Raw genomic sequence first — 25,784 nt, 5'->3', positions numbered from 1 at the left:
GGAGGATTCCTGTCAGGCAGCAGGTTTGTAGCATTTCTAATTGTCATCAAAAATGATAATAAATATCACTAAAGTCTTTACCTTTTTAAAAAAGTTAACCACCATCAAAACCAACCAGTTTCTTCAGTGAAATGTGTTATGTGTGGTGGCAAAGGATAGACGTTCCTGTGTTCAGCTATGTTAGTGACCTCAACAAAACAGAAACACACGAAAGAGATGAACAAAACCCCTACACACTCAAACAAAAACCCACACCCAACACTAAAAATTGGCAATACCAGATGAAATCCTACCTAACAGTCCAACAGCTGAGGTCTGCAGGATAGAGTTAAAATCCATACCAAAATGATTCAGAAATTCAAACTCCCTGGCATGTAGTATAGAACTGCTTAATTACCAGTGGGCCTTTCAGAGGGAACCTTTCTGAACTAGAATAATTGCAAATAGCTTATTCTTTAGTTAAATAACATTATGATCATGCTATTGACTGACAAACAGAACCCATGTCATGGGAATCTTTGGCTCTGAGAAACATTGTTTTAACACAGGGATTTAAATACTCCCATTTAAGGAGTACATGGTGGATTAGCAGCAAATGAAAGGGATATTGTATTGGAAAAGTGTGGTATGGTGACTAAATTTTTCTATTTAATTCAAATAGGTTCAGGAATATGAAGATAGGAATGGGAGTGATATTTACAGTATTCTGTATTATGACTTCAATATTTGGATATTGATGTAGCTTTGGACTTCAGTGTAATATTCCTAAATTTTTAAAATAGTCTATACTTTTTTTTTTTTTCTGAAAACTTGATATAGCAGTTATGAGATATTACCAAAGCTTATTTATTCCTGCTCTAAGTCAAATCTGAGCCCAGGTATCAAGAAAGTGTTGCTTTTTCATCTGAAGTGGATACCTGGACTCTTTTCTACATATACTATTTTTCTGTGATCCTCCTAAGTAAGAAATAGCAGAATAAGCAAACAGAATTCTACCTCAGGTGGGACCAGGTAGATTGAGCCTTGTGTGTAAAAAAAAACCAAAACAGGTATAGATTCCATTTTCGCATCATACTCCATTTGGTAGTTTAACTTTTTATATTCTGTCTACTTTTCAAGGTATGAGTTGACAGCTGCTAAATGAAGATAATTATGAACAATAATAATATTGAAGTTATGCCATTAATATTTAGTATATTGGACAAAAAAGCAACTATATTTAAGTGCATAGATACTCAAGATGAATGAGAGCAAATCTCAGATTTTTATTTTTTTTTCCTTTTCTCCTCCTACCCTCCATCCTGTCCATCTGGGCCATTTGCCTGACTAGTTACAGAAGTCAGTTCTACAGACATCAATATATTCTTTTGAAAGGTGGGAAAATGGCTTGGCAAGCTTAGATGTTACTTTATGCAGAGAAATTTTGTTTGTTCATAATTAATTTTTACCACCTTGGAAAAGTTAGTGAGTGCTGAAACTTATGAAGGGTCTTTTGGAGTTGGACTACTCTGTTTAGCCTCCTGTACTTTTTTCTTTCCTCTATACTTTAGTCATCTAGAAAACCTCTTGCCACATGCTGTACTGGGACTGCCTTTCTACCTAGATCCTTTCTTTTTTTCTTTTTTGTATTTTTGTCTTGTCTGTCTGTGTTAGTTCATCTCTAACTTTCCCCACCGTTCCTGTACGCTCTTTCGACAATTTCTCTTACTGACCAGTTTGTCTGACTCTGTCATTTCTATTTGCAGTTTATTTAGACTTTCCCTTTGCTTTTGGATGTGTATTTATGTTGTTTTCCCATTTTGTAGTATGTATATTTATGATATGTAGACAAATATAAGAGATATTAAATATTGTATGAGCTTAGAAATACTCTGATTTTTGTAAACATCTTTCAGGATGATACTTGGTTGCTAGAAAGTACCTCATACTTTCTTTGCATTGCTGTTGCCATAGTATTCCTATCAGTGCTGTGGCACGAATGACAGGTGACATACAGCTATGACTATATAAATAGATTGCTTTAAGAACAACAGTTTCCCCATGGCTTAAGAAGTTTCAGTGTATATCTAAGCAGAAACATTGAGTCATGTTGGTGGGTTTTTTTTAAGGTTCCAAACTGTTCTCAGAATTGTCGAGAAAGACAGGTAAAGACCTTTTGAAAATAGTGTATTCTACAGAAGTTCAAGAATTACAAGTCATTGTTGATTGTTTTTTCTACATTGAGATTGGTTTTCTGTTAAAACTCAACGCTACCTCTTAGGTGTCTGTACCCTTTAGTGTAAGACTTCAGGGAAATTTATGGCTGTAAAAGACAGTACAAAAAGTCATGTTTGCATTTATCTAACATGGTTTACAAGGAAGGTGTTCTATTATTTCCATGGTTTAATATATTTTATTTATTTTGACACAAATAGTTTTAATAGAATAGTTCAAAGTTTGTTTCATTTTAGAAGAGTAAATAAGAATATGCATAATAATATAATGTTAAGAAGCTCCACTCTCCAGTTCTTCTGACAAACCTCTGAGTCCTGCTGTTGTTATTCTGTAATACCTAGAAACTCCACTGTGGTTATAGGAGTTCTTATCAGTTGTTTTTAATATAAGTTATCTGCTGTCATTATCACAACTCTCAGAATTGATTTGGGAAAGTTTTTCATGAACTCCTTAGACTATTCGATTTGAGTACTCATCCTCAAATTGCTTTGTAAAACTTGATAGATAAAACACAAACTTTTGAGTGTGAGTAGAATTTCCTGTATCTTCAAGACTAGAGAGAGAGAGAGGAGTAGTATAGCATTAATAACCTTGATAATAATAAAAAGACTTTTATAGCAAAAGATTATTTATTTGGAAGTTATATATGCATGGCTTTAAAATATTTTAACATTATAGTTTATATGAAATCCTTACATTAGTGTTGTCATGGAAGAATTTGGGATACAGCCTGGAATTTGGTTTAATTTGTGTGTAGGCTTTTTATTATTTTTTCCCCTCAAAAATCAGCTGTAAGTTTAAAATACTACTCTGTAAACATCAGGATGTGTAGTGTTGTGTTCCCTGCCCCGTTTTATAATTTCTCAGTTAAATTTCTAGTAGAGAAAAATGGTAGAATGGGGCTATCCAGCATACACAGAACATGCTACCATTCTGAAATTTTGTTTTTGTTTTGAGGGGAACACTTAAATAACAACTCTTTATTGTAACCCATGCTGTTTTATTGGTGTTTTGCATGGAAACAATATAAATACATTTATTTTAATCATAGTAGGTACGAAAATGTTCTTTTCCGGAATAAGAGCTTTCTGAAGGTTCAATGTACATGGGCAGTTAGTTTAGTGGGGTGACAATTGCTGGAGATGTTTAGAAAAATACAAGACAGTTAATAAATAAAATCATAATAGTCAAACTAATGTATATGTACAATACCACCACATTTCTGTCATTAAACTCATGGTGCTGCCATAGTGTCACCATTAATGATAATCAGTATCTGCTGATGATTTCCTTATTTATGTATTTAGAGTTTCATATTATAATGGATGTGTGAGACGGCTGTTTATAGTACACTGCCTCTTCACTCCTGAATGTCTGTTTAGTCTTTTATTGTGCTTTATACTGAATTACTAAGATACTACAAATAAGCCAGTGGTTTACTGAAATACTGCAGGTAACGCAATAACTGTACCACATAAACTGCGTATCCAGTTCTCATCTGTGTCAGCAATCTCATTCAGGTTAATTGAATTACTCCACTGAGCAATGCCTTTTTTCGTAAGTGAAAACTTGCAGGACTGGATTTTTATTTTGTGTCGCTCCTTTTGTAAAATCATAAAGCCAGAAAATGTTTTACAGTTAAATCATGCTGGCATGGAAAGATGCACCTTACAGATCTAGTTCACGTGTTCCTTATCTGTTGCTTACTCCCAGTCAAAAGCAGGCTGTAGAGTTGAAGTGGAATAGCAATATTAAGTGTTCCTAATCTGTTTCACTGCAAAGTCTAATGTATTAAATTATCCTGAAAGTGGTACTGCTGAAAGACAGTAGCTAATGGGTGAAGGCAATTACTGACTTCAGTACTTTTTTCAACCACTGCAACTTGATCTGCAGGAGTGAATCAATCTGTGCTATGACAGGGAGAATAAAATTGCCAAAGACAGGAAACAGTTGCGTTTTTACCTGCACAATTAAAAGAATGTAGATGAGTTCGCACAGGTATATTTGAAACAGATACTAAGCTGGTAGGAGCTAGAATTTCATTATCAGGAAAAATCTCTTAGCTTTAGTTCTATACAGAAAAATTTTTCTCCTTCCGTATTGAAATTTGTGCACTGCTCTTGTGGATTTAGACACATAATCTGAATTTCAGTGATTTGAGTAATAATATTTATGTTTACTTCCAAAGATCAGATTTTTGTCATATTAAAGCGAAGGGCTGCTGAATAGTATCACTGTGTTAAACAGATTTCCACATATTGTTGGCTGAAGTTCACCAGACTCCATCTAGTTAACATTTTCTTACCAGTTTATGTTTCTGTATTAAAAATAACCAGATTTCTTTGTGGCTAACAAATATTACATAATTTTGTCAGCACAAAACTTGGGGGAAAATTAAGACAAATGTTCTTGGTTTCCCATCTCTGAGCAAGAGGTATAAAAAGATCTGGTTCTCAGCAGATGGTTGCTTGTAAACTTCTTACCTACTTCTTCTGTTGGAAACAAAGGAAACTGAGGACAGTGTGGCAGAGAGTTCCAAAGAAGAGGTATACTTAAGGAGCTAAGGAAAATATGCTGGAAATATTTAGTTGTTCATTCACTCTAATCCAGTTCTAAGGCTCTCACCTCAGTGTTTTGAAAACAGTTTTAAGCAAAAAATTGCGCAAAAAAAAAAAAAAAAAAGGTTTGAAGGTTTGTTAAGTCAAATATTGCTTTACTGACAGGGTTTTCAAACAGTTCAGGTTATTTGCTATAGGAAAGGTATGTCTAAATTTTTTAATAATTTTTGTTTTCCTTTTTCCAGCTACTCTTGGTGTTCTACACAAATACTCATTAGTCATTCTGGAGATGGACTTGCTGTCTGGAACCTACCTCTTGGCAGTCTTATTAGCCTGTATTGTATTTCAATCTGGCGCACAGGAGAAGAATTATACAGTGCGGGAAGAACTGCCTGAAAATGTCCTCATTGGCAATTTGCTCAAGGATCTTAACCTAACACTGGACCCAGATGTGCCCCTTTCCTCACCGCTGCAGTTCAAGCTTGTGTATAAGACTGGGGATGTACCGTTAGTACGGGTGGAGGAGAACACTGGTGAGATATTCACAACTGCAAACCGCATAGACCGAGAGAAGCTGTGCGCTGGCATCTTTAGTGAGAACCGCTGCTTTTATGAAGTGGAGGTTGCTGTCTTACCTGATGAAGTTTTCAGACTGGTCAAGATCAGATTCCTAATAGAGGATATAAATGACAATGCTCCCCTCTTCCCCTCGACAGTTATTAACATCTCTATCCCTGAAAACACAGCAATTAATTCCCGTTATTCTGTCCCATCTGCCATTGATCCGGACATTGGTGTGAATGGCATTCAACATTATGAACTCCTTAAGGTGGGTTTTTTCCATTCTTCTATGTTACTGTCTGTGTTACTGTGTTCCCACAAATGTTGCCAGTCCTCATCAACCCATTGTAAACCGGAAGCGGTGTACCACAGCAGTGGTATGCTGCAGATACCTGTATGGCATGTTACTCTGTATCCCTGAGTGCATTCTAGTGAATCATGTCTTCACTTTGTGGAACACAGTTTATGTATGCATATGTCTAGCTGTGTCACAGTGTGATGAAGCATGCATGTCTTCATGAACCCCCCGCCAGCATTTACAGTGTTAGTACACTTAGGCTAACTGTCATCTTTGACCACTAAAGATATGTTCTTATTGCCACCAACATGAAAATGCCAAGTGAAACAATATTTTGCATTTGGTTTATGTCTCCCTTTTGCATGACTGTTAGGTTTGAGCATTAGAGCTTAGCTCAGAAGCTTATGTGATGCTCATCTCTATACTGGTGGGCTATTCCAGAATGAAAACAAGTTATTCTGTAAAAGTGGCTTTGTAGTGTTTAGGTGGGCACAATGTCTGAGAAGGAGAAAGTCCAAAATATGAATGAAAGCAAGGATAACAGTTCCAATGGCCTTGGAGGAGCAGATATTTCATATTCTTGTGTCTTTTATCCTTTCTAGCAAGTGACAGGAGAACTGCAATTAGGGAACAAAATAATAAAAAATAAACATGTGGTGCTTAGGAGTGTGTGATTGCAGAATAAAGGATTGCTTTTGTTTGAGTTTACTTAAGTTAGAGTTTAGAACAAGAAAGGAATTTATCCTAAAAATATTGGGTTATTATGTGGGAAGCTGAAAATGTTTTCACTTCCCTTCGTTTGTAATAGAGAACTCTTTGGCAATCAATCTGACACCCTTGTTGCTGGCTGGAAGAATATAGACTATATAAGCCAATATATTGCTTGATTGACTTGATAGGTAGTATTTACTGGTATTGGTACATAGTAACAATTTAATAAGAATAAAGTGCTGCCTTATTTTAGCTCTTTTTCACTTTTTTTTCAACCTGAAGTAATTGTGGCAGTGTGGGTACTAGCTAGTGACAAAGACAAAAAAGTCTCTTTCAGAAAACTGCATCCCACTGGACATTTCTGGTAAGCTATCTTAAACAAACAAACAAACAAAAGAAGTAAGAGAAGAATACAAAACCAGAACAATCCCACAGACGTCTGTCTGCTCTCAGTGTAGCCTGGGAATTTAAAACTTCTCAAGAACTTATGACCAAGTTTGAAGTCTTCATAGTAAGCTCTTTAAAACTTCTGAATTCCTAGGTTATACTGAGAGCAGGCAGATATACATGCATGGGGGTTTTTTGATAGCTAACCAGAAGCGTCCAGTAATATGCAGTGGTCTTTATTTGGCATTTTAAATGAAAATCTGTGGAATGAGTAACAGCATACTAGATAAATAACAGTAGGAGTAGAAAATAATAAAAAAGCCAGGGCTACAGACAAAATGTGGCAAAATAATACATGGTCTGAATAGATAAATGTTAGTTAATATATCTGAGAGAAATATGCTGCTATTCTAGGAAAAGGAAAAAATATAGAAAAAAGCAAAATCAGGAGTCCCTGGGATTGAGTGAGCAACAGTTCAGATCACCACAACAGTGGTCTTGTTATGTGAGTTTATTTTTGGACTGTGTGTTCAGAAACAGAATGTAACAGATCAGCAGAATAACAGTATATTTTTGTCACAAGTGGGAGCTCGTCTAAAATACAAGCTACAGCTCTGTACCAAAAGTAGCGTGGCACATAAGGCCTTGTCTAAAGATCTAATGTGAGGTGAGGTGGGCTGCCAGAGAGTTGCGTTTCACTGGGAGATGTGCAAGTAATAAAAAAAAACATTTAAAAAATTGGTATTTGAATTAGGAAAAAAAACCCCACAACAGTTGCAAGTTTATTCAAGTGTCTCTGAAAAACTGCTTTTGCCACATAAGGAAAAGAGGTGGTGTGTATGAACACACAGGGATATGGACTGAAAGCTCTGAATTCTTGTGCTAGATGTGTCACCGAAAAATTAATCTGTAAAATCACAACCCTATAGACCACCTAAATGAATTAATTGCATTTTTCTCTTGCATGCCTGTTCGTCAGGTACTTCTTGAGTTATGGATCTCTACTGCCTTTAAGCCAGCAGTTTCACATACCTTGGGAAGTTTTCTGTAAAACCCAGAGGCACTTTATGGCAGTCAGACACTGTTTAGAATAGTAATGTCCAGATGTTATTCTATTGATAGTTCTTATGATATTCATACCAAAAGTGATCATATAAGAAGAGGGAGGAAAAAGTAGTAGAAATAAAGTATACTGGTGAGCAGACAGGGAATGTAGCATGTACAAAGATCCATAAGTCACTGGGGAAGAGTAGGGGGATGAAAAAGGAAGGGTAGAGTGATGTTACCTGAGAATTTTTTCCCAGGTAATACTGAACTACTGGGCACGAGGGTGATAGGTGCACAACGATGATGTTTCTAGCCTTTTCTCCTAAAATACTCTTCTCATGTGCGTTATGCTGTGCTGGTTTTTGGGCTATGCTCTGAAGATACTGATGTCTTCTGGCCTGAACAGGATGTGTTTAGCAGGACTGATATGACAGTGTTGTAGGGAATTTTGGGAAGCACCAGAGATGAGGATGTTGGGCAGGGCAGCATATTTGGAGGATGGCAGAGGAGTGGGAGATAACATGATATGCAAGTCACTTCACAGAAGCACAAAGGCTGATGCTTTAGTATGCGTGCAGCAACAGTAAAATGTGTCGCTCTATATTTCAGAGCAAGTAATAGCAGATTGACAAGCTGTTCAATGAAGAGAATGTTCTTCAGTTACATTTTACTTTTTTTAAAAGTTTAGCTAAAAAGTGCTTATTGTCTGTGTGAAGCCAGGCCTATTTTGCCAGAAGATAAAGAGATTTTTTTCTTTGCTATAACAATTTCTAAAAAAGAATAAACTTCCACTGCAAACTCAGCTGACTATTTAATAGGTTTTTAACACATTTTCAGCAACTCTGTATCTCCTTGGGAAGATAACATTCCTGTTTCAGTATTTCCTCACTTTGTTACTTTCCCGTCTCTCAAAATATGGGGAAAAGGTTGACTGTAGTAGTTGTATTCAGTTTCTTTTGCAAAGGAGATAATTAAGGATACAGTCTTCTAACTATACGACAGATTTTCATGTTATTTTAATCTGCCTTTTTCTAAAAATACTTATAAAACAGAAGAAAACTAAACATTGTAAAAAAGTATTCTTGTATTCTGGGTGCAGCATTACTTGGAGGTTTCATAACACTGGATTTGACTTATTTAATACAAGAGCCTGCTACAATTACCACACAAATTAGCAGTCAGATTATTTTTTTTTTTTCTGCCTGCATTTTTTCCAAATGTATCTCAATAGAGAATAACTTCATTGTATGGAAATGATTAATGGAACTGCAGCTTCAACATTTTTCAGATATCTGTGCTTCAACTATATGCTGTCTTAAATGCATGAACTCTAAAGAGACAACAATTTTACATAACTTCTGCACTTCTTCTTGTAAGACTGACTTAGGGGTTATGTGGAAGACAAATTCTAAGAGGTGTTCTAAGGAAAGCGGAGTGTGTGGTGTGTGGGGTTTTTTATTTATTTATTTTTAAGGAAGATTCAAGCCTATCTCTTGGTTATCTTTTGAATTGTACTTATGGTGTCCTCGTTTAGAAAATGAATTACCAGAATTTGCAAATATCTCCTACCCAGACAATGTAATAACATTAGGAATTGACCGGGAGTGGCTCTGGTAGAAGTTTACAAATATTGAATTATATAAAAGTAGTGATGCTTTAACATTTCATGAAGGTGTTACCCCCCCTCACCCCAGAGAAAGGCTTTCCAGGAAACAGTCATGCAAGGCATCTTGCTGTTACCTGTAGAAATTATTATGTGTAGCATCATGAAAGATCTTGTTTCTCTGCTGAGATGCCCAAAGCTGACCATGTGTAGAGTGACATTAGGGATTCAAATAGCAAGTGGTAAACAGTGTTTATGATGAACAGGGCTTAATAAGATAGGATTTAAAGTAAAAGAAAAAGCATTTAGAATGAGAAATAGCTCCAAGTCTAGATGGGCAGAGTGATGGTGTAACCCTGATAGTAGGAAGTGGCGGAAGGGGCAGATAAGACAGACAGAGAAGTTGTTCGGGAAAAAAATGGCCAGATGGACAAACACGCTTTCTTGCTCAGCTGAGATAACTACTTCAAGTATAAACTGGGAATGATAGCGAAAAAGAGGCAGGCATTCATAAGCAAAAGTACTATGTTAAAACAACAGGATGCGAGAGCAAATTTTAAATCAAATTGTTAATGAGCAGCAATTCCTGATTAAGGGTGAATCTGCAAACACTGCTGTTGTGGTTTAACCCTGGTATGCAGCTTCAACCTCCAGGTCTTTGTTCACCTCTTTAGGGCATTCACATTGCTTACACACTGATTCAAAATGTTCATTGTGTCTGGCGATACAACCTCAGTGTTAAAAATACTTACACGCTGTTGTTGATTACGTTATTTCAGTACACTTACCTTTGAGTTCAAGGCAAGCTAATATTTAGTATAAACTGATTAATACACTTGGAGTTTACTGGTGTCCCAAGCCTCTGCTTTGACTATGAAGATTTTAGTGTGAAACATTTATTTGTTGTCTCAGATATTAAAAAGGGGAGCCGTTTCAGAGCAGCTTTTGAATAGAATTCCAGCTCTGATGACTCTTAACAGTCAGTCATGTACATACTTCCAAAATGATTCATATGAGTGCATATTTTAAATTTAAATTATTTTTATTGATTGATCAGCATTTCTTGTCAACTAGGTATACGGTATATGCTAGATGTTGTATAGGCACAACAATACCCAGTTAGCCATGGACTAGAGTGAAAAGCATAATTCTGCTGTTACAGGAGCAGTGCATTTTCTTCTGTGAGCTAATCCTGTGTGCTAATAGGTTGTTACTTTAATCTGTCGCAGTTTGGGAGTAAATTAGATTGGTGTTACTGTTACAGTTCCATTACTCTTACCTATTACAGTAATTTTCCTGTATTTACTTATCATTAGAAGCAGCTGGTGCATTCCTTCTGGAATAATATAATAATCTTTTTGTAGCTGTCAGTTCATGCCTCTGTGATCTGACAAAATAGATTTTTACTCAGTCTCACAACACGTCAGTCTTGTCTCTGAGGAGAGTTACCACTTGCTACTGTAGATCATCTCTCGTGATGTCTTTCAATGGAAGCTTTCCCCTTCTTTCTGACACAGTTTATCAATTCCATGACCCATGGAAGGTGGAGATCACAAATCATTGTATTTCAAGCCTGCTCTTGCAGCTAGGTTGTTTCTGAGCCTCACAATAGTTCTGGGTCAAGTAACTAATGTCACTGTGAAAATCAAGAATGGAAGGAGATGTCTTTTGTGTAAAATGAAAGCTAGGAAGGTAGTTAGATCAAAATTACAGAGTGAGACTAAATTTGTAGTTAAATCAGAACCAGAAAGCCAGATTAATGAAATCATTGTTGGTAATCATATTGTAAGCAATGATACAAATTTGATAGTCAAAAACACTAACAGTGGAGGACAAACAAAACTTTTCTGTGGCCTGTTTGTGTTTTAGTGCTTCACAAATACCATCCGAATGGTTCAGCAGATAGAAAGGAGGAAAGCATGGTTAATGTCCCTGCAGACTCTCTGCACAATGATACAGACTTACATTTTTTGAACGGAAATGTTCACCACATCATCTTCACTGTTCCAAGCATCAGCTACTTGAGCCTTTCATTGCTGCCCTTCTTTGTGCTTTCATTCTTTGGAGTGGAAGCTCAAGGAGCAACCCTCACTTTTACTCTCAAACCATGTTTGAAGGAGGGAGCATCCCATAGCTAATCATATTGAAATTAACGTGGGTGATTCTTCTGTGTAGGCTCCAGCAGCATGACAGGACAATGAAGTTGTATATTTGCCCTTTAAATAGGTCACAGAAAGCCTGGGGTGGTTGTTACCAACATCTGCCTTCTCTGAAAAAAGTGCCAAGATAGAGCTTTTTCTACATGTAAACACACATTTATTAATATTGCAAGGTCTTTACTGAATATTTCAGTTAGACGCTAATAAGATTAGTTAAATTCCAACTTCATTACTATCCTGTTATCAAAAATCCTTTGTAAATTTATGGTAACCCACTAGTAGCAAACTACTTTTGTACTTTCTAATTTATTTTTTTATTACCTAGCCTTTCTATTAATTGTGTAAGGGACATCTGCCTGAATTGTAAAAGATGGCTATTCAAAATCCCAAGAATTTTCTTTTTACAGTCGTATATATACTCAGGTGAATAAGTGATTCAGGTAGGAAATTTTTTTGCCTTCCTGATAAGACGACAACACTAACTTTTCAGTATTTTTTTCTTGTAAATTGGAGAAAGGCTAGTTGGTCAGCGGTATTTCAAGATTCACTGACACTAAACAAAAAATAATTTACACACATATTGATGTTCCAGGTAACAATAGTACTTAGGTATTTGAACTTAAAACTGAGGAATAATGATTTTGTTAAAACATTCTGGATTTGACAGTGCTTATATACAAGGTGAAAATAAGATGCATGTCTTCATTGCAGTGGCTCACATGAATTATGCTTCATATATTTGCGGAACAATACTGTGTCGTATTTCCCATTTCATGTGCCACCATGGATAGGGAAGGTAATAGATTTAGGAAGCTCAAAAACAGATTTAGAATTTTTTTTTTTTTCGCTCTGGAGTTGCACTCCAGTCAAGCTCTAAGGTCACTGTCTATTGCCCGTACTTGAATAAATATGGAGAGCTGGACATGTTGTCTTTTTAAGGTAACTTTTAGCTGCCCTTTGGAAAAGAGAGGTTTTCCAGGACAGACATGCTGTCTTTCAGATGATGCTGACTATTTTTTCCTAAGTCCACAGTGGTAGTGTAGAATAGGTCAAAACTGAAACATCTTTCCCTTCCTCTCTTACTGCTACAAGATCAGTGTATTTGTTTGGTGTTATAGCATAGCTTCAGTTTTTTCATGTGGGTGGTTCCCTCTCCTGGTTTTTAATACTAAGACAAGGACAATTACCATCTGAAGTGACAAGAATTTCAGCAGCCCCCAAAGATCTACATGTTGTTCATAAAACTTATACTATTATACATTTGTAGAGATTGAAGTGCCATTGCAGATTTCTGTTAGATCTTGATGTACCTTCCAAGTAATTTGAGATTTTTTAAAATTCTTTTTGCTTTATTCTACTTGTGAACTAGTAATGAACTGCACAACCGGGCTAGATTTGAAAGTTAGTCTTCAGTTGTAGGGAAGTTCAAGCATTAGTAAAGAGGGCTTATTTCTTTGAAAGACTGAGCCTCACAGAGTCTAAAACTATTAAAAAAGTACATAACACTTTGCACCAATTACATGGTTTAGTTGGCCTCCTTAGTACCATTGTGTAAATTTTCAGATGGCAACTCTGTAAAGCTCTGATTGGGCAAAGAACCCTTTTGAGGTTTCAGGTGAAGTAATAATTCTGACACAACAGTTTTAGAGGTAACTTCAGGAGTAATTGTCCTTTACTCTAGAAATCAGTTCTTGAAAACTCAATATGTCAAACTTAAGGATTGTCCTTTCGCTCGGACTTCTGTCCAATAGGTGCACTTAGGCCTGATAATAGCTGTTTCTGAAATTGTTTTATACAAAAATCCCCTCTCCCTGCATTTCTATCTTATTTTTACATATATGCCAACCTAACTTACCCTGCACAACTTTTACCCCAGTACATTCCCATAAGGTATGCACAGTAAACATTTGATAAACACTTTAAGTGACTTAAGACAGGATATATTTTGGTAACCCCTTCTGTTATTCTTGAGAGAAGAGAGAGGAAAAATCTGTTACTATTACAAATTGTAAAAATTTCTAATGTTAATTAAATCTGAATATCAAAGATGTGCAGAATTTGCTTGTTTCTTTATGATATAAAAGGTATGTTGAAGTAACGAGGAATAATTCAAATAGAATGGAATACAGAGTTAACTCAGCTTTCAGTTTAGGTGAAAAGTAATTTGCACCCTGCCACCATTTCTCTTGTCTAGGTCAGCTAGTTTTGGAGTTGTGGGTAACATGGCGTGAGCTGAAATAACCTATAAAATGAAATACAGAAACTTGAGGAATACTTCTGAGTACTGAGTGACATCCTAAAATCTTTGAAAGCTTCCCTTCAAATATATGAAAGGGACAAATAACTTGCGTTTTGATCTTATTTTCTATTAGTAGTTACAGGACAAAAACAAACAAACAAAAAACCCCAAACAACACACACAAAAACCCAAAAGCAACAAAATCCAAACCAAACAAAAAAAGGAAAAATAACAAAACCACCCAAGTAACAACCGAACTAACCACAACCAAAAAACCAACAACCGTTTTTACTTAGCTCCTTACCTCAAAGACTTTTTCTGTTGTCTTTGCTTCATAAGACTATTTTAATTATTTTATGATGTAGTTCAACATCCACCTGCTTACAAAGCCTCTTCCATTTACCCATTTTTCTTACTGTCTGAAATCTCAAAGTATATAGTCCTAGTGAGAAAGTTTTGTAGTAAATAAAAATATTGCTCAGTAGTAATTTGTCTAGAGAGATCTGGGCTGGTAAGTGGTCGCTTACAAATGTTGTTTTGAACAAGTCACTGGCTATTATTTTTAAAGGGGAAAGTGCTGATTTGCATCTTACAGCTGTGAATTGGGTCTCTAAGGAGATAAAACTCTGCTACTGACTGGTGGTAGTGAGTCAAGAGTCAAGGTAATTGCTTCTTGTTGGTTGACACAAGGCTCCTTTAGGGTGGTTTATGGCATTATTACTGTAAAACTGTCAGGTTCCATTATCCTGACATCCCTTTAGGGGATTGACTGAAGAATGGAGGAGAAAGTCTTGCTTCCAGGCATGGCAAGTTCAGTGAATTAGGGTGAGGTACAAGCCGGTGTATCTTTTTGCATTCAAGGCTCTGATTTTCACACTAGCTGTCATGAAACAATACGATATAACTTTGCGTGTCTCTGTGAGGGAAGGATGATAGACTCAAGCTGGAAGGTACAAATCTGCCAAATGGAGATCTTCACTTCATCTATCTTATATGAATATTGTTTTTTGCCTGGTGTCCAGACAGATCAGTATGCAAGTTAACACAGATGTGGTGATGCTTTCTGAGCATAATAGACTATGGATTTATTTATGTAGTCTTATGGAAACCAAGTATATAGACAACACTTAGAAATTAATGTTTTCCCTGAATATGCTGAGTAAAAATGTCAGTTTCATTTATATGGAAAGAAATATCAAATTATGCAATCTATAATGCTCCCAACAGTAAACCACAATAAAAGCAGTAACAAAAACCCTATGTATCTCAATAAAATTGTTTGGTTTGCATATATGCATGATGTTAAAACTGCAAATATACAATATCAAGCAACATTACAAAACGTCTCACATTCTTAAGCAGTTACATTGGAGTATCCTCATGTGAACAGTGATTTTGCTGTTGTTGTTTACTATAAAATGGCAATGTAAGTCATCTCTGAGGAAAATTTATAGGAAAATATTAAATGTCATGTTCAAAATCGGTGAATTCATATTTCATGTTCAAGTGACTTTCCAAAATTGACTTAATTTTGTTGTTGATAAATACTTTAGGAATCTCTACAAGTTGCCAAAATCTCTGTCAGCAATATCTGCATTGACTACAGGTGTAAGCTGTGTGGCAGAAAGTGTCTTCTACATGTTATTTGTGTGTTTCAAGTTTTAAAGTAAGCTCGCACATCAACTGAACTTTCTGAAGGTCTTTGAAGGTTTTATGTTTAGGTGATGGTTACCTGGCCGACAGTTGGTGTGTTTTTTTCATGTGCTTATGTGGCTTGGGATGTCTTTAGCTTATGAGCAACTTGGAAGAAAGAAACATATCAGTGTTACAAGCTTGAAAGTAGTCTGGGGTAAGAGAATTTGAGGTTTATGAGGGGTTTTAAAGCATGTGAACATAGACAGTTACAAATATTTTGAAGTGCAGAAGAGTCCTTTAAGATGAGATTTCTTTCTACCTGTTAACTGCCGAAAGTATTTACTAAACATTTTTAGGTGCAGAAAAACAATAAAATTCTCTAGTAAGATCTCTCTGCAAGTTCAAACTGATGCCACAATTGAGTTTTACTGGTCACTTGATCAAGATTTCATTTGATTTCAGTAGAAGCTGCCTTGAGTCCTTTTAGCTTTTCCTTGTGTTTTGCTTGCCATAAAATACTCCTCAGTTTCAGAGGGTAAGAAACTGTTTGATTTTTGATTTATCTTTCTTTTTTTTTTTTTTTTGTTTTCTTTCTACAAGATGCAGTATGCTCTTGTTACAGTTGCATGTAGATTTGTTGCATCTAAGTACATCACTACTATTTGAGTTTGGATAGCAAAAATGTGCACTGTGTCTCAACATGTTTAACACTCTTCTTGGGGGCTATATTTAAAATATGTGTAAGTGAATAGTTCTAAATAGAAATCTTAATTTTTATAGCTATCACTTGTTCTCCTCATGACAATTGAACATTGAAATTCAGTCTTTGAAAAATCAATACGTTCACAGTCTGAAATGAAATGAATATATGAGTGCTTTTGAGGAGCAAATGCTTTAATCAGTTGTTTAACCCATGTCTACAGTTTTTAAAATCAGAAAAGATTAAAAACTGTATACAGAAATGAACACCAAATTTGTCACTGAATACTTTTGTGAAGAGGACATCACTGCATACTTTCCTATTGTATTAAGATGCTCTTCATAAAAGTTGCCATAATTTGAAAGTCAGTTCTATAAATAAACCATACAAGATTGATAGAAATTTCTAGCTTTCCATCAGTGGTGCACACCTTTTATTGTTTCACATAAATGAAATGTTAATCCAAGATGAATATCCAGGATACTTCCTATGCTTGTAAGATGTCAGAACGTAAATCAGTTCCTTGAAGTTTATGGATTACCTAGTTCTCAGCAAGATTTTATGTTAATTTTATGTGTTATTTTTCTTAAAAAACTTCTAATGCAGTCCAGTAGGTTTTAAGGTAGTAGCTTAAGTTGTGATGATTAGGAATTTCTGATGTGGTTTGTGTTTGAAATATTCCATATCACTATAAATCGAAAGATACAAGTTCATGCTGTAGTGCCGTGTGCTCTCTGGCTCTGAAATCACTGAACATTAAAGAGAGAGGTTAATATGCGTATGACTGTGGAATGATTGGTTGGCTTTTCCTGCTGGGCAGCTGTTGGAACTAATCAGATTGTGCCTATGAGCATAATAAGAAAAAACTTTAATAATACTTAGCCCTCTTGGAAGCTCTGTCATTTCAGCTGTCATATTCACTTTAACTAATTTAGTCTAGGTTTTGTTGTTTTGTTAAGTCATAATGCTGAATTTAGGAACACGTTTCACTTAATATTACATTTTACAATGGGTTCTTCCACATGTCTTTACAGTAGGCCTCCTCTTACAGTAACAGTGAAGTTAATAAATGGTGGGAGTAGAGTTTTGACTCTGTAGGTAGAATGTGTAACGATTTTAGCAACTAGTTTTATAATGTCTCTTTTGGTTTTTGAGATAGTTGTAAAGATAGTAATGTGCCTAAGAAACTTTGAATTCAAAATCAACTGTTAACTCACTCTTTCATAAACATAAGAAATTGAGTTCTTATTGCTTAACATCTTAATATGCAAGAATCCTAACAACACATTAAACCCTTTAAGATAAAGAAATAGAAATTAAGTGTAATAATCAAGGTTCAGGCTAAGTCTTTGTGTCTAAGTTAAAAATTGTATGAGATGTATTTTGTTTACCACGCTGATGGTCAGTTTGCCAGTGGACAGAAGTTAATATGTTTTTGCTGGATTTTTAGGTTGATTTATTTTAATAGCTGTGGTTTGGTAGATTCAGATTCATTTTTTAAGAATATGAAAGCTAAACTTGGCATGGAATTATCCAGAGCATGTTATCATCGCCAGAGGGTGCTTTCTCACAACCATTTTCCTAATTCTAACCTGTATGTGGCTAAGAGATCCTGTCTTTGTTAGCAAATGTCTCAAAGCAAGATTAATTCAATGGGTGTTTTGATGGTTCTTTGACGTGAGGTAATTATCATAGTGGAGTAGTTAGAAAGAATCTAAGGAAAGTTCTCAGTTCTTGTTTGCCACACTGACACTTCAGGTGAAATCCTGTTGGTTGCCCAAAAGCAGTTAACAAATTCCAGTAAGGAAGAGGCCGCAAGTCCAATTCTGTGTGTATTACGAAGTTTTATTGTGCCACAAGCACTGTACTTACTGTTATTGGGAAACATCTGGTTTAGGACAGGAATTGAATTAACCCCAGGAAAGAGCTTTGAGTGGATCCAGGCCTGGGAAAGATTGTTTGGTCTCTGACTTGGGTTACATGAGTCCTTATGGGGCTGAAATGGTTTCAGATATCTTTGCTTGATTTGCTTTTTGTGTGAGGTCAGTCATGTTGCTAAATAATGCTTCAGCTTTTTTGTTTACTCTGGTGCTACATTTCCTGTGGAGATACACATCATCATTCACTTTACCACTAGGATTAGCCACTCCATGCAGTTTTTCTCATGAATTGTGAGAGAGCTTTTCTCAGCCTTGGAGGACAGATAGTTCACAATTTGTTGGAGGATCCACATCACCTGGTGAGATTCATCTAGATCTTTGCAACAGGAGATGGCTATTATATTTGCCTTCGTACACTGGTGTTCTTCATGCTTAAATGTTGGCTTACTGTCTTCTGTGGTTCTTTGGTTTTTTGTTTTTTAACACTTTTTCTTGTTGGAGGAAAAACCCCTGCCTAATAACCAAAACTTTTAGTGTGTGTTCAAAAGTGAACTGCTACTAGGAAATATAAACAATGAACAAAGACTGAGCAGAAAAGCTGGAATGGGATGATGCATGTTTGGTGTTTCCTCAGTAAACATGCCATGTTAATATTCTTAATTTTTTATTTTATTTCTTGCAAATTAATTGCAACAAGTTCACAGATTTTAAGTTTGAGAAATAGAACAAGTGTATTCAGTTAGAGTAAAATTGGAATTTTATTTTTTGTTTTTAGAAAGGAATGTATTTGTGAGTATATATCAAATATGCTTTTAAGATTTTTCTGATCCCAAAACACTCACAGGGAATTTGTTTTTAGGAATATAACTTGTTAACTAGAAAGCCATGACAGTTTATATACTAGAACTTTCAATACACACAGGTAGCATGAGATTGCTTTTTAAAATTGACTTTCAGAGTTGAGTTACTGCCTTACAGTAAGGAAATGTTTCTTCCTTTTTATTGTGTTTTTGTTCTACTGCTTCAGATAAATAGGATTTGCACTGGAGGAAGAAGACAAGTTGTCTTCCTGATAAATCCAGCACCAGAAAATATGTTTTTGGTTTATCCCCTACATTCCTTGATCAACATGGTGAAAAGACTTTTATTTAATGAGTTTTAGAATTCAGTCCGCTGGAAGTATTTTTAGTACTTACTGTCACTCTGCACATCGCCTCAGCAACTGTCTCTGATCTATTATTCTGAAATTGCAGTATTACTTATCTTTCCATGTGTAGTGAAATGACATCTTAGACTTACATACATCACGTACTTTTACAGTTAATTTTGGTAGTTCCAGTGTCATTTTCTCAGAATACTAGAAAAAGGATCAGTTTTCATTATTTAGAAAAGTATAGCTTCATTTCTTTCAAAAGCAAAAATGATCCTGTGGTAGTTAAATGTCCCACTCAAATTTCTACTTCTTTTGGGTTTTACAAAACCCTGCAAAGAATGGAGGCCTTGAGAAACATAGTCACTGCAGCAGGAGTTGCAACAGGGCTGAAGTACTAAAGGACGTGTGTGAAAGCTGGGGGTAGTCTGCTCAATGAAAGAATTGAACTCTGCTAAGTTTTCTGTTATATATTTTTGCCCACATGAAGTGTGAACTTTCTACCTTCAGACTGTAGTTTTTTGATGTCAAAATTCATGAAGCAGTGATACATGCGCATTAAAATATGGTCTCTGAATGAGAAAGAAAGTCCTTGAGATGTAAATCCAGAGAACCTGTTTACCTTGAAGAGGAGAGGAGAGGGACAAACTCATGCCATTCAGATTTAAGTTTTGTCAACATCTTTTCCTGAAAGTATAAACATAAAGGGAAGATACAGTGGTTTTGCTCACAGCTGAGATTTAGTTTAAAAGGGCCATGTATTTAGAGAAATAATGCACTATAGCAGAAGGTCTTTGTGTGTATCAGCTGGAGTGAAATAATAGCAATGCATTAATTTAATTGGTCTGCAATTTTTTTTACTTTTTTTTTTTTTCTTCCCATTTGTTATGAGCCAGATCCCTATGTGTCCATCAGCCCCAGTTCCCACTGAAATTCCTGGAGACTGAGGATACCGGACAGTCTCTGCTTTTGAGTAAAGGAATTTTCAGAAGTGTCTCAGTTGTTGTATTTTCTCGTATACAGTGGCTGTCAGTTTTTATCTCTTTCTGCCTGAAAGTGCTGAACTGCTTATAGAGCAGGTAGTGACTAGGAGGGCATTGCAGGTTCACACTGCTCCAACACCCCGTCAGCATTCATCTAAGAGCTCTAAAATGTGCGATTAGGAGCCCAAGATACCTTGTTTGGCTGTCAAAGCAAAATGAGGTTGTGATTTAGGAGCTCTTCTGAACAGCGATACAGAATCTTTAGCTGTTACCTCCAAAAGCACAGTGATGCATTAGCGAATTACGTCAATAAAACGTGAACTCATTTATTTTTTTTTTATATATACTTGTTTCTGTTCCTGATGTTTTTCTTAACTAGGAAATTGAGCAAATATGTAATTGTCATACGTAATTCAAATATCAAAATTCACTTGTTGCGTATCTTGTTGTCTAATATAAATACTATTTTTTTTCTTCATTATATATCTATAGTGGGACTCCAAAGACAGGGAAAATACTGAAGGACAAATCAGGTATCTGAAGCTTTAGCTAGCTGTGGAAACATGGGAATTCAAAACAAAGTTGAAACATATTAAATACCTTAATCTGAACACCCTCAGGTGTACTGAACATGTAGTTTGCTGTTCAATAGGATGTCTGAGCATTTCTGAACACCTGTAATGGAGGAGATTAAGAAGGGAGGTTACTTCCCTTCTTGCCTTACCTGCCGCTGTTGACCTCTCTCCTTTCAAGAGGAGTGTCTCTAAATGAGCGAGCTTTTGCTAAGTTTAAAATTCTAAAGTTTAGTTTCTAAAATGTATTGTTCTAAAGTTCAGTTTAAAATATGATTGATAATTCAGAATTGGCTGGATTTTTCAGACAAGCTACAAACCTTCACAACTGATAAAATGTCTCTGCCCTTCAGTTTCCCATCTTTAGATAGTGGTAAAACTGTTTATCAGCAGCATTACGATGATAAATTCCTTAAAGTTTTGTGGTACAACTGCATATTTTGCTGAAACATATAATGTTATGTCTACAGTATATTGTGCAAGACTATTCAGCTCCTGCTGCTGCTTTTTGTAAGCAATTATCTTGGTAATTTTATGTCATGTTAATGGAGCACTGTGGATACACAGTTACTTCTACCTAGTATGTAGAGGTATGTGAAGTGAATTTTTTATCTAAATAAAAGTTCCAGGTTTTTGTTTTGTTTTAATTATAACGCATGGTTCAAAAGATAAGTCAGATTTCATTAAAAAAAAAAAAAAAAAGCCAAACCAGCATTTCACAAACCAAAGGTGTGATATGGGAAGAGAGTTACTCTTGAAAGCTGCTGCAGTCTTGAAAATGTTCAGTGTGTGTGTTGCTGCTTTCCAGCTCTCCATGTTCTCTCCGTTGTAAAGCTTGTGGATTAAAAATACCAACACAATTTAGGTATGGGGTTTCAGGCTTGCTTTGAGTGTAGATTGGAAAAATTAGGGCAGCAAAAAATGTAAATGTATTCAAAATGTATTCAGTTGTCTTTATTTCTCCTTAATGGATGTGGACATGATCTAATAAATATGTTCTGAGAATTCGGTGCCATGAATTCAGGAAGATGTAAAAATATTCAGGTTTGGAAAAAAAATCTGTTTATTTTTTATCTATCTTAGAAAATAAAGTTGACAATGTTCAGAATATGACAAGATTGTAAGGAACTCTTTGTGGAAAGGAACAAATCCTCCTGAAGGATTAGAGGAGCTCAAATTATGTCATTGTTAGGATTGTTTCAGTCTTTTTGTAATAACATTAAATTCAGATTTCCAAGGAGGTAATTTTGTGTTTAGATATACCTCCTAGCCTTTTTTTCTTCTTCTTCGGAAAACCAGTATTCAATGCATTGTCTGTTGCTTTCATTCCATATTACACTTTTTACTGTTCCTTTCCAGCATGAAATGGTTCATTATTATCCTAATGTTGTATTGATCCCATTTACAGCATTTTGCTTTCTGTCTGCCTCATAGGATGAGTAAGGTTTTGTGTGTGGTTGTATATATGGAGAGTAAATATTTGGCAGTGCTTACATTTATAGAAGCTTTTTTATAATTGGAACTGGAAAAATAGTAAGTTATGGTATAGCCATTGCTAATAAATGATGTCCTTAACTTTTATGTAGGAGTGAAGCTGAGTAGAATTCTCAATGAACAAAATTCAGCTTTGTGCATGATTGAAAGCTTCCAGGTCCTACTCTTTTTGTGGATTTGAACATAATCAGAGAATGGTTGGGGTTGGGAGGGATCTCTGGAATGAAGATTGAGGACACTGTTGATCTGCACTTTGTCAGTTAACAATGTATAGTTATTATATACAATTATGTAATTTGTAATGTTTTAAGAAATAACAACTAATAGAGTGTCTTAATTTCCAAGTAATTTGTGAGTAGTGATTTTTTAGGGGTATTTAGCACAATATTCTTTCTCTTCCCTGTTTCTTCGAGAAACTACTATGTTCTATCAACTTCCCGGTCTGCAAGTGTAAGTACATAAGATGTTTTGAACACAACAGACTGTGCCACTATTAGGAGCATTAAGCAGAAACTAGCCTTTCCCCTCCGATTTCTCTCAACAATGAAGCTCACATTACAATTTATGGCCTAAAGGAACGTTTATTGCAACATCCAGGTAGACAATCCCCATGGATTTAACCAAATGGTGGGGTGAGGCACTGTGGTACTGCAGTATGTATGTCTAGAGACAAGTTATGTGTAGACTTTAGGTGCACTTTGTCACATGAAGTCCTGTCCATAACACTAGAAGCTCTTCCAGCTTATCACATCAAGTGTCTGTGTCATTGATTATGTATTTATTAATCTACCTAAATGTTACAATTTTAAAAGAATTCTCTAATTTTTTATTCACATGACAGCCCAAAACAGCTCCGAAAAGGACATTTGGATCCATTACAAATGATCAGGTAAATATATGGTAGGGAGTGTTCAACAACAATACCAGTTTCAATATTTTGGAGACTACTGTGTGCATAAATCCACTGAAAGGTTGTTATGAAAATGGAATAAGGTAACTGTGTTGCCTATTGCCTTGATAAAGAGTTTTGTGATCAGAGCCAGGGTCTCTTAAAGCTAATCCTGGCTCTGAGATGGACATAACCTTGTTTTGCATCATAAGTTAGATTACATTGCTTAAACTGGCTTTTTAGATTAAAAAAAAAAACAAAAAAAAAACCTTTTTTTTTTTCTTACTCTCATCTTTCTGTAGTGGTGGAGATAATAATGTAGCAAATTGTTTTTACTAGGCAGTCTTTTTAATGGTAAAAGGCGCTATATAAATGTTAATTACCTATTATGCTTTTCCTATGGACTCAAACCCTTCCTCATGTGAGCAAAACCTTCAGATAATGTGGTGACTGAGGTACAGTTCAGTCCAAATAACAATCTGACCCTAATGGAAATTTTCTCTTCACTGAGGTTTTAATGGTGATAGAGCCATTTACTTTCAACATCAGGAACTGAATCATTAAGGGTTTTCTCAGTGTTTCTCTCAGGATTTTTAACTATAAATTTCTTTGCTCATGACAGAGAGAATTAGATATTTATAATCTTAAAAATGTTTCCTGAATAGGTTTTTTTGGGGTTTTTTTTGAGTGTTTAGAATGGTAGAACTGTCAATTCTTAGCAAATGTTTGTTAAAATGCAGCATGATGTCACACCTAACCCTATTCCTTAAACAGCATGTAAAGGCTTGCTTAAATTAGGGGAAGGTATGATTTACTGTAAGTCTCTTTTTGGTGGTTTAAAAAGGATGTATAAACCTGTACTGAATAGCAAGAAATACTATTGGATAATATTTTTCTATAGAAAATTACTTGAGTGTTGATAATTAACTTGAAAGAGATCTTTGCATTCTTTTCTGTTCCTGCGGTAGTTCGCTGCTAGTGGTGGAGAACTGGAGCTCTATATTTTATATCAAGCTCATGTGCTGCAGTGAAAAATAACTTTCTCATACTTGATAGTTAAAGAAAAGCAGAAATGGATATGCATATGTATAATTGCATGTATTCACAGTCTATATGGAGTGTTTGTTGTAGTTGCGGGATCTAATGACAGAATAATCAGTACCCATCTGTCAACTTGTGTACAAATAACTAAGTAAAAGATAGCTGGCAGGATTTTTTCCTCTAGCTTCTGCTACTTTTTTTTTTTTTCTGGAAATTTATGTTAAAGTATAGAGTATATAATTCATCATTTCTCAGTAATTATGGAATTTATTGCAAATAACTGCTAGCCAGATTGAAGATGCAGAAGAAACTTGCACTCTGCCTCATGAAGAGATCGTAATAGAATTACCATTCTAAAATTTAATGTAATTAGTTTAAAACTTACATCTTGATTTAGTAATGGTTTGTAAGGCTTATCTTTTCACATGCCTTCTGCTAAAGAGGCCAAAGCTGCAATTCTTTTATTGTTTCAAAATGTGCAACTTCATGTTGTCACAAAAACTGTGCAAATGGTGCAGTAGTTTTTGTAATGTGGATGAATAGTTTTTTTGTCCATGAACTAAATTATTACTTTTCTAGGGTCAAATCCTGGCTTTGAGAAAATAAATCAGTGAAAGACCACATTTCACAGAATTAGACCTATGAATGTCTTCACTTAACAGTCGGTAGCAAGATACAGTAAATATAGATCTTTTACAATTAATGAGAAATAAGAAACCTTGCCCACCAGGAACACTTTCTTTCCTTTGGGCCTGAAGGGTCTCAGATCAGTTTAAAACACATGTACAATAACATGAGTAAAGGTGAGACAGCCACAATAAATGGAGAAAGAATCAGGCTGGGCTCAATTGTTATTACAAGTATGGCACATAAGAATAAAATCCTAATTAGTCAGCCTCTTTATTGATGCTTTCTTTTTCTGGGCATTCTATACATTCAGCTGTAATGATCTGCATTCTAGCATTGCCCTTGTGGAAGACATGGCTGGAAAACTGCCTTTATGTCCTTTCTTCCTCTGAATGGTGAGAGATGGGAGAGAAGAAGATAATTCTTAATCCCCGCTTGTCTGAGGAGATGGCAGAAGAGGGAATCCAGAACTAGATTCCTATCTTTATTTTAGCAGACTGCTTTGTCAAGACTAGTGTTTTAAAAGAAACCATGTTTGTACAATATATGTAGCATTTCTTGGAAATTCCAGGAGTGTTAGTGGTTCCACATATCCCATGAAAAAAAAAATTGTTTTCAAATTGATATCATAGTTCTGTTATGTTTTTTTGAAATGAAAATAGATCTTTTCTCACTGGGATTGTAATTTTCACTACAAAAATAAAATCTGTAATGAAGAAGAAAGGAATAGCTTTAATGAATTTTAAAATATATTTCTAATAAACTGTTATGACTTAGTTTTGTCTGTACCATCTAATACCTGAATTACGTAGTAAGCCCCTTTTCAATGATACTGTTGTGTTTTTATGCTGATGATTTCAAATCATGTCTGGAATTGCTCCAGGAACAGAGAAACAGTCCCTTTATTTATTTATTTATTTATTTATTTCTATTTTCCTGGAAATTGAATATTGGTTTAGGTCCTCCAGTGTATGCATACTGTTTTGCCTTTGGACGTGATTGAACTTTGGCTGCGTTCCTCTTCCACGCTCACTCA

General features: G+C 35.4%; 1 protein-coding gene across 8 annotated transcripts in view; it reads left to right on the top strand.

Annotated features, from left to right (window-relative positions):
* The window catches only part of PCDH11X (protocadherin 11 X-linked), a 463,105-nt gene that overhangs the window by 41,656 nt on the left and 395,665 nt on the right, over positions 1 to 25,784 (top strand). For 7 of the 8 annotated variants that reach the window (XM_065846262.2, XM_071813476.1, XM_071813477.1 and 4 more), the window contains 2 exons: positions 5,018 to 5,601; positions 23,033 to 23,080. In XM_065846262.2, the coding sequence (XP_065702334.1) occupies positions 5,062 to 5,601; positions 23,033 to 23,080 (588 nt within the window). In that variant the 5' untranslated portion in view covers positions 5,018 to 5,061. The remainder of the gene's footprint in view (positions 1 to 5,017; positions 5,602 to 23,032; positions 23,081 to 25,784) is intronic. The other variant, XM_065846264.2, reaches the window with a different exon arrangement.

This window comes from Patagioenas fasciata, chromosome 11 (assembly GCF_037038585.1).
Source record: "Patagioenas fasciata isolate bPatFas1 chromosome 11, bPatFas1.hap1, whole genome shotgun sequence".
Taxonomy (NCBI): Eukaryota; Metazoa; Chordata; class Aves; order Columbiformes; family Columbidae; genus Patagioenas; species Patagioenas fasciata.
This window is presented reverse-complemented; position numbering and strand designations above follow the sequence as displayed.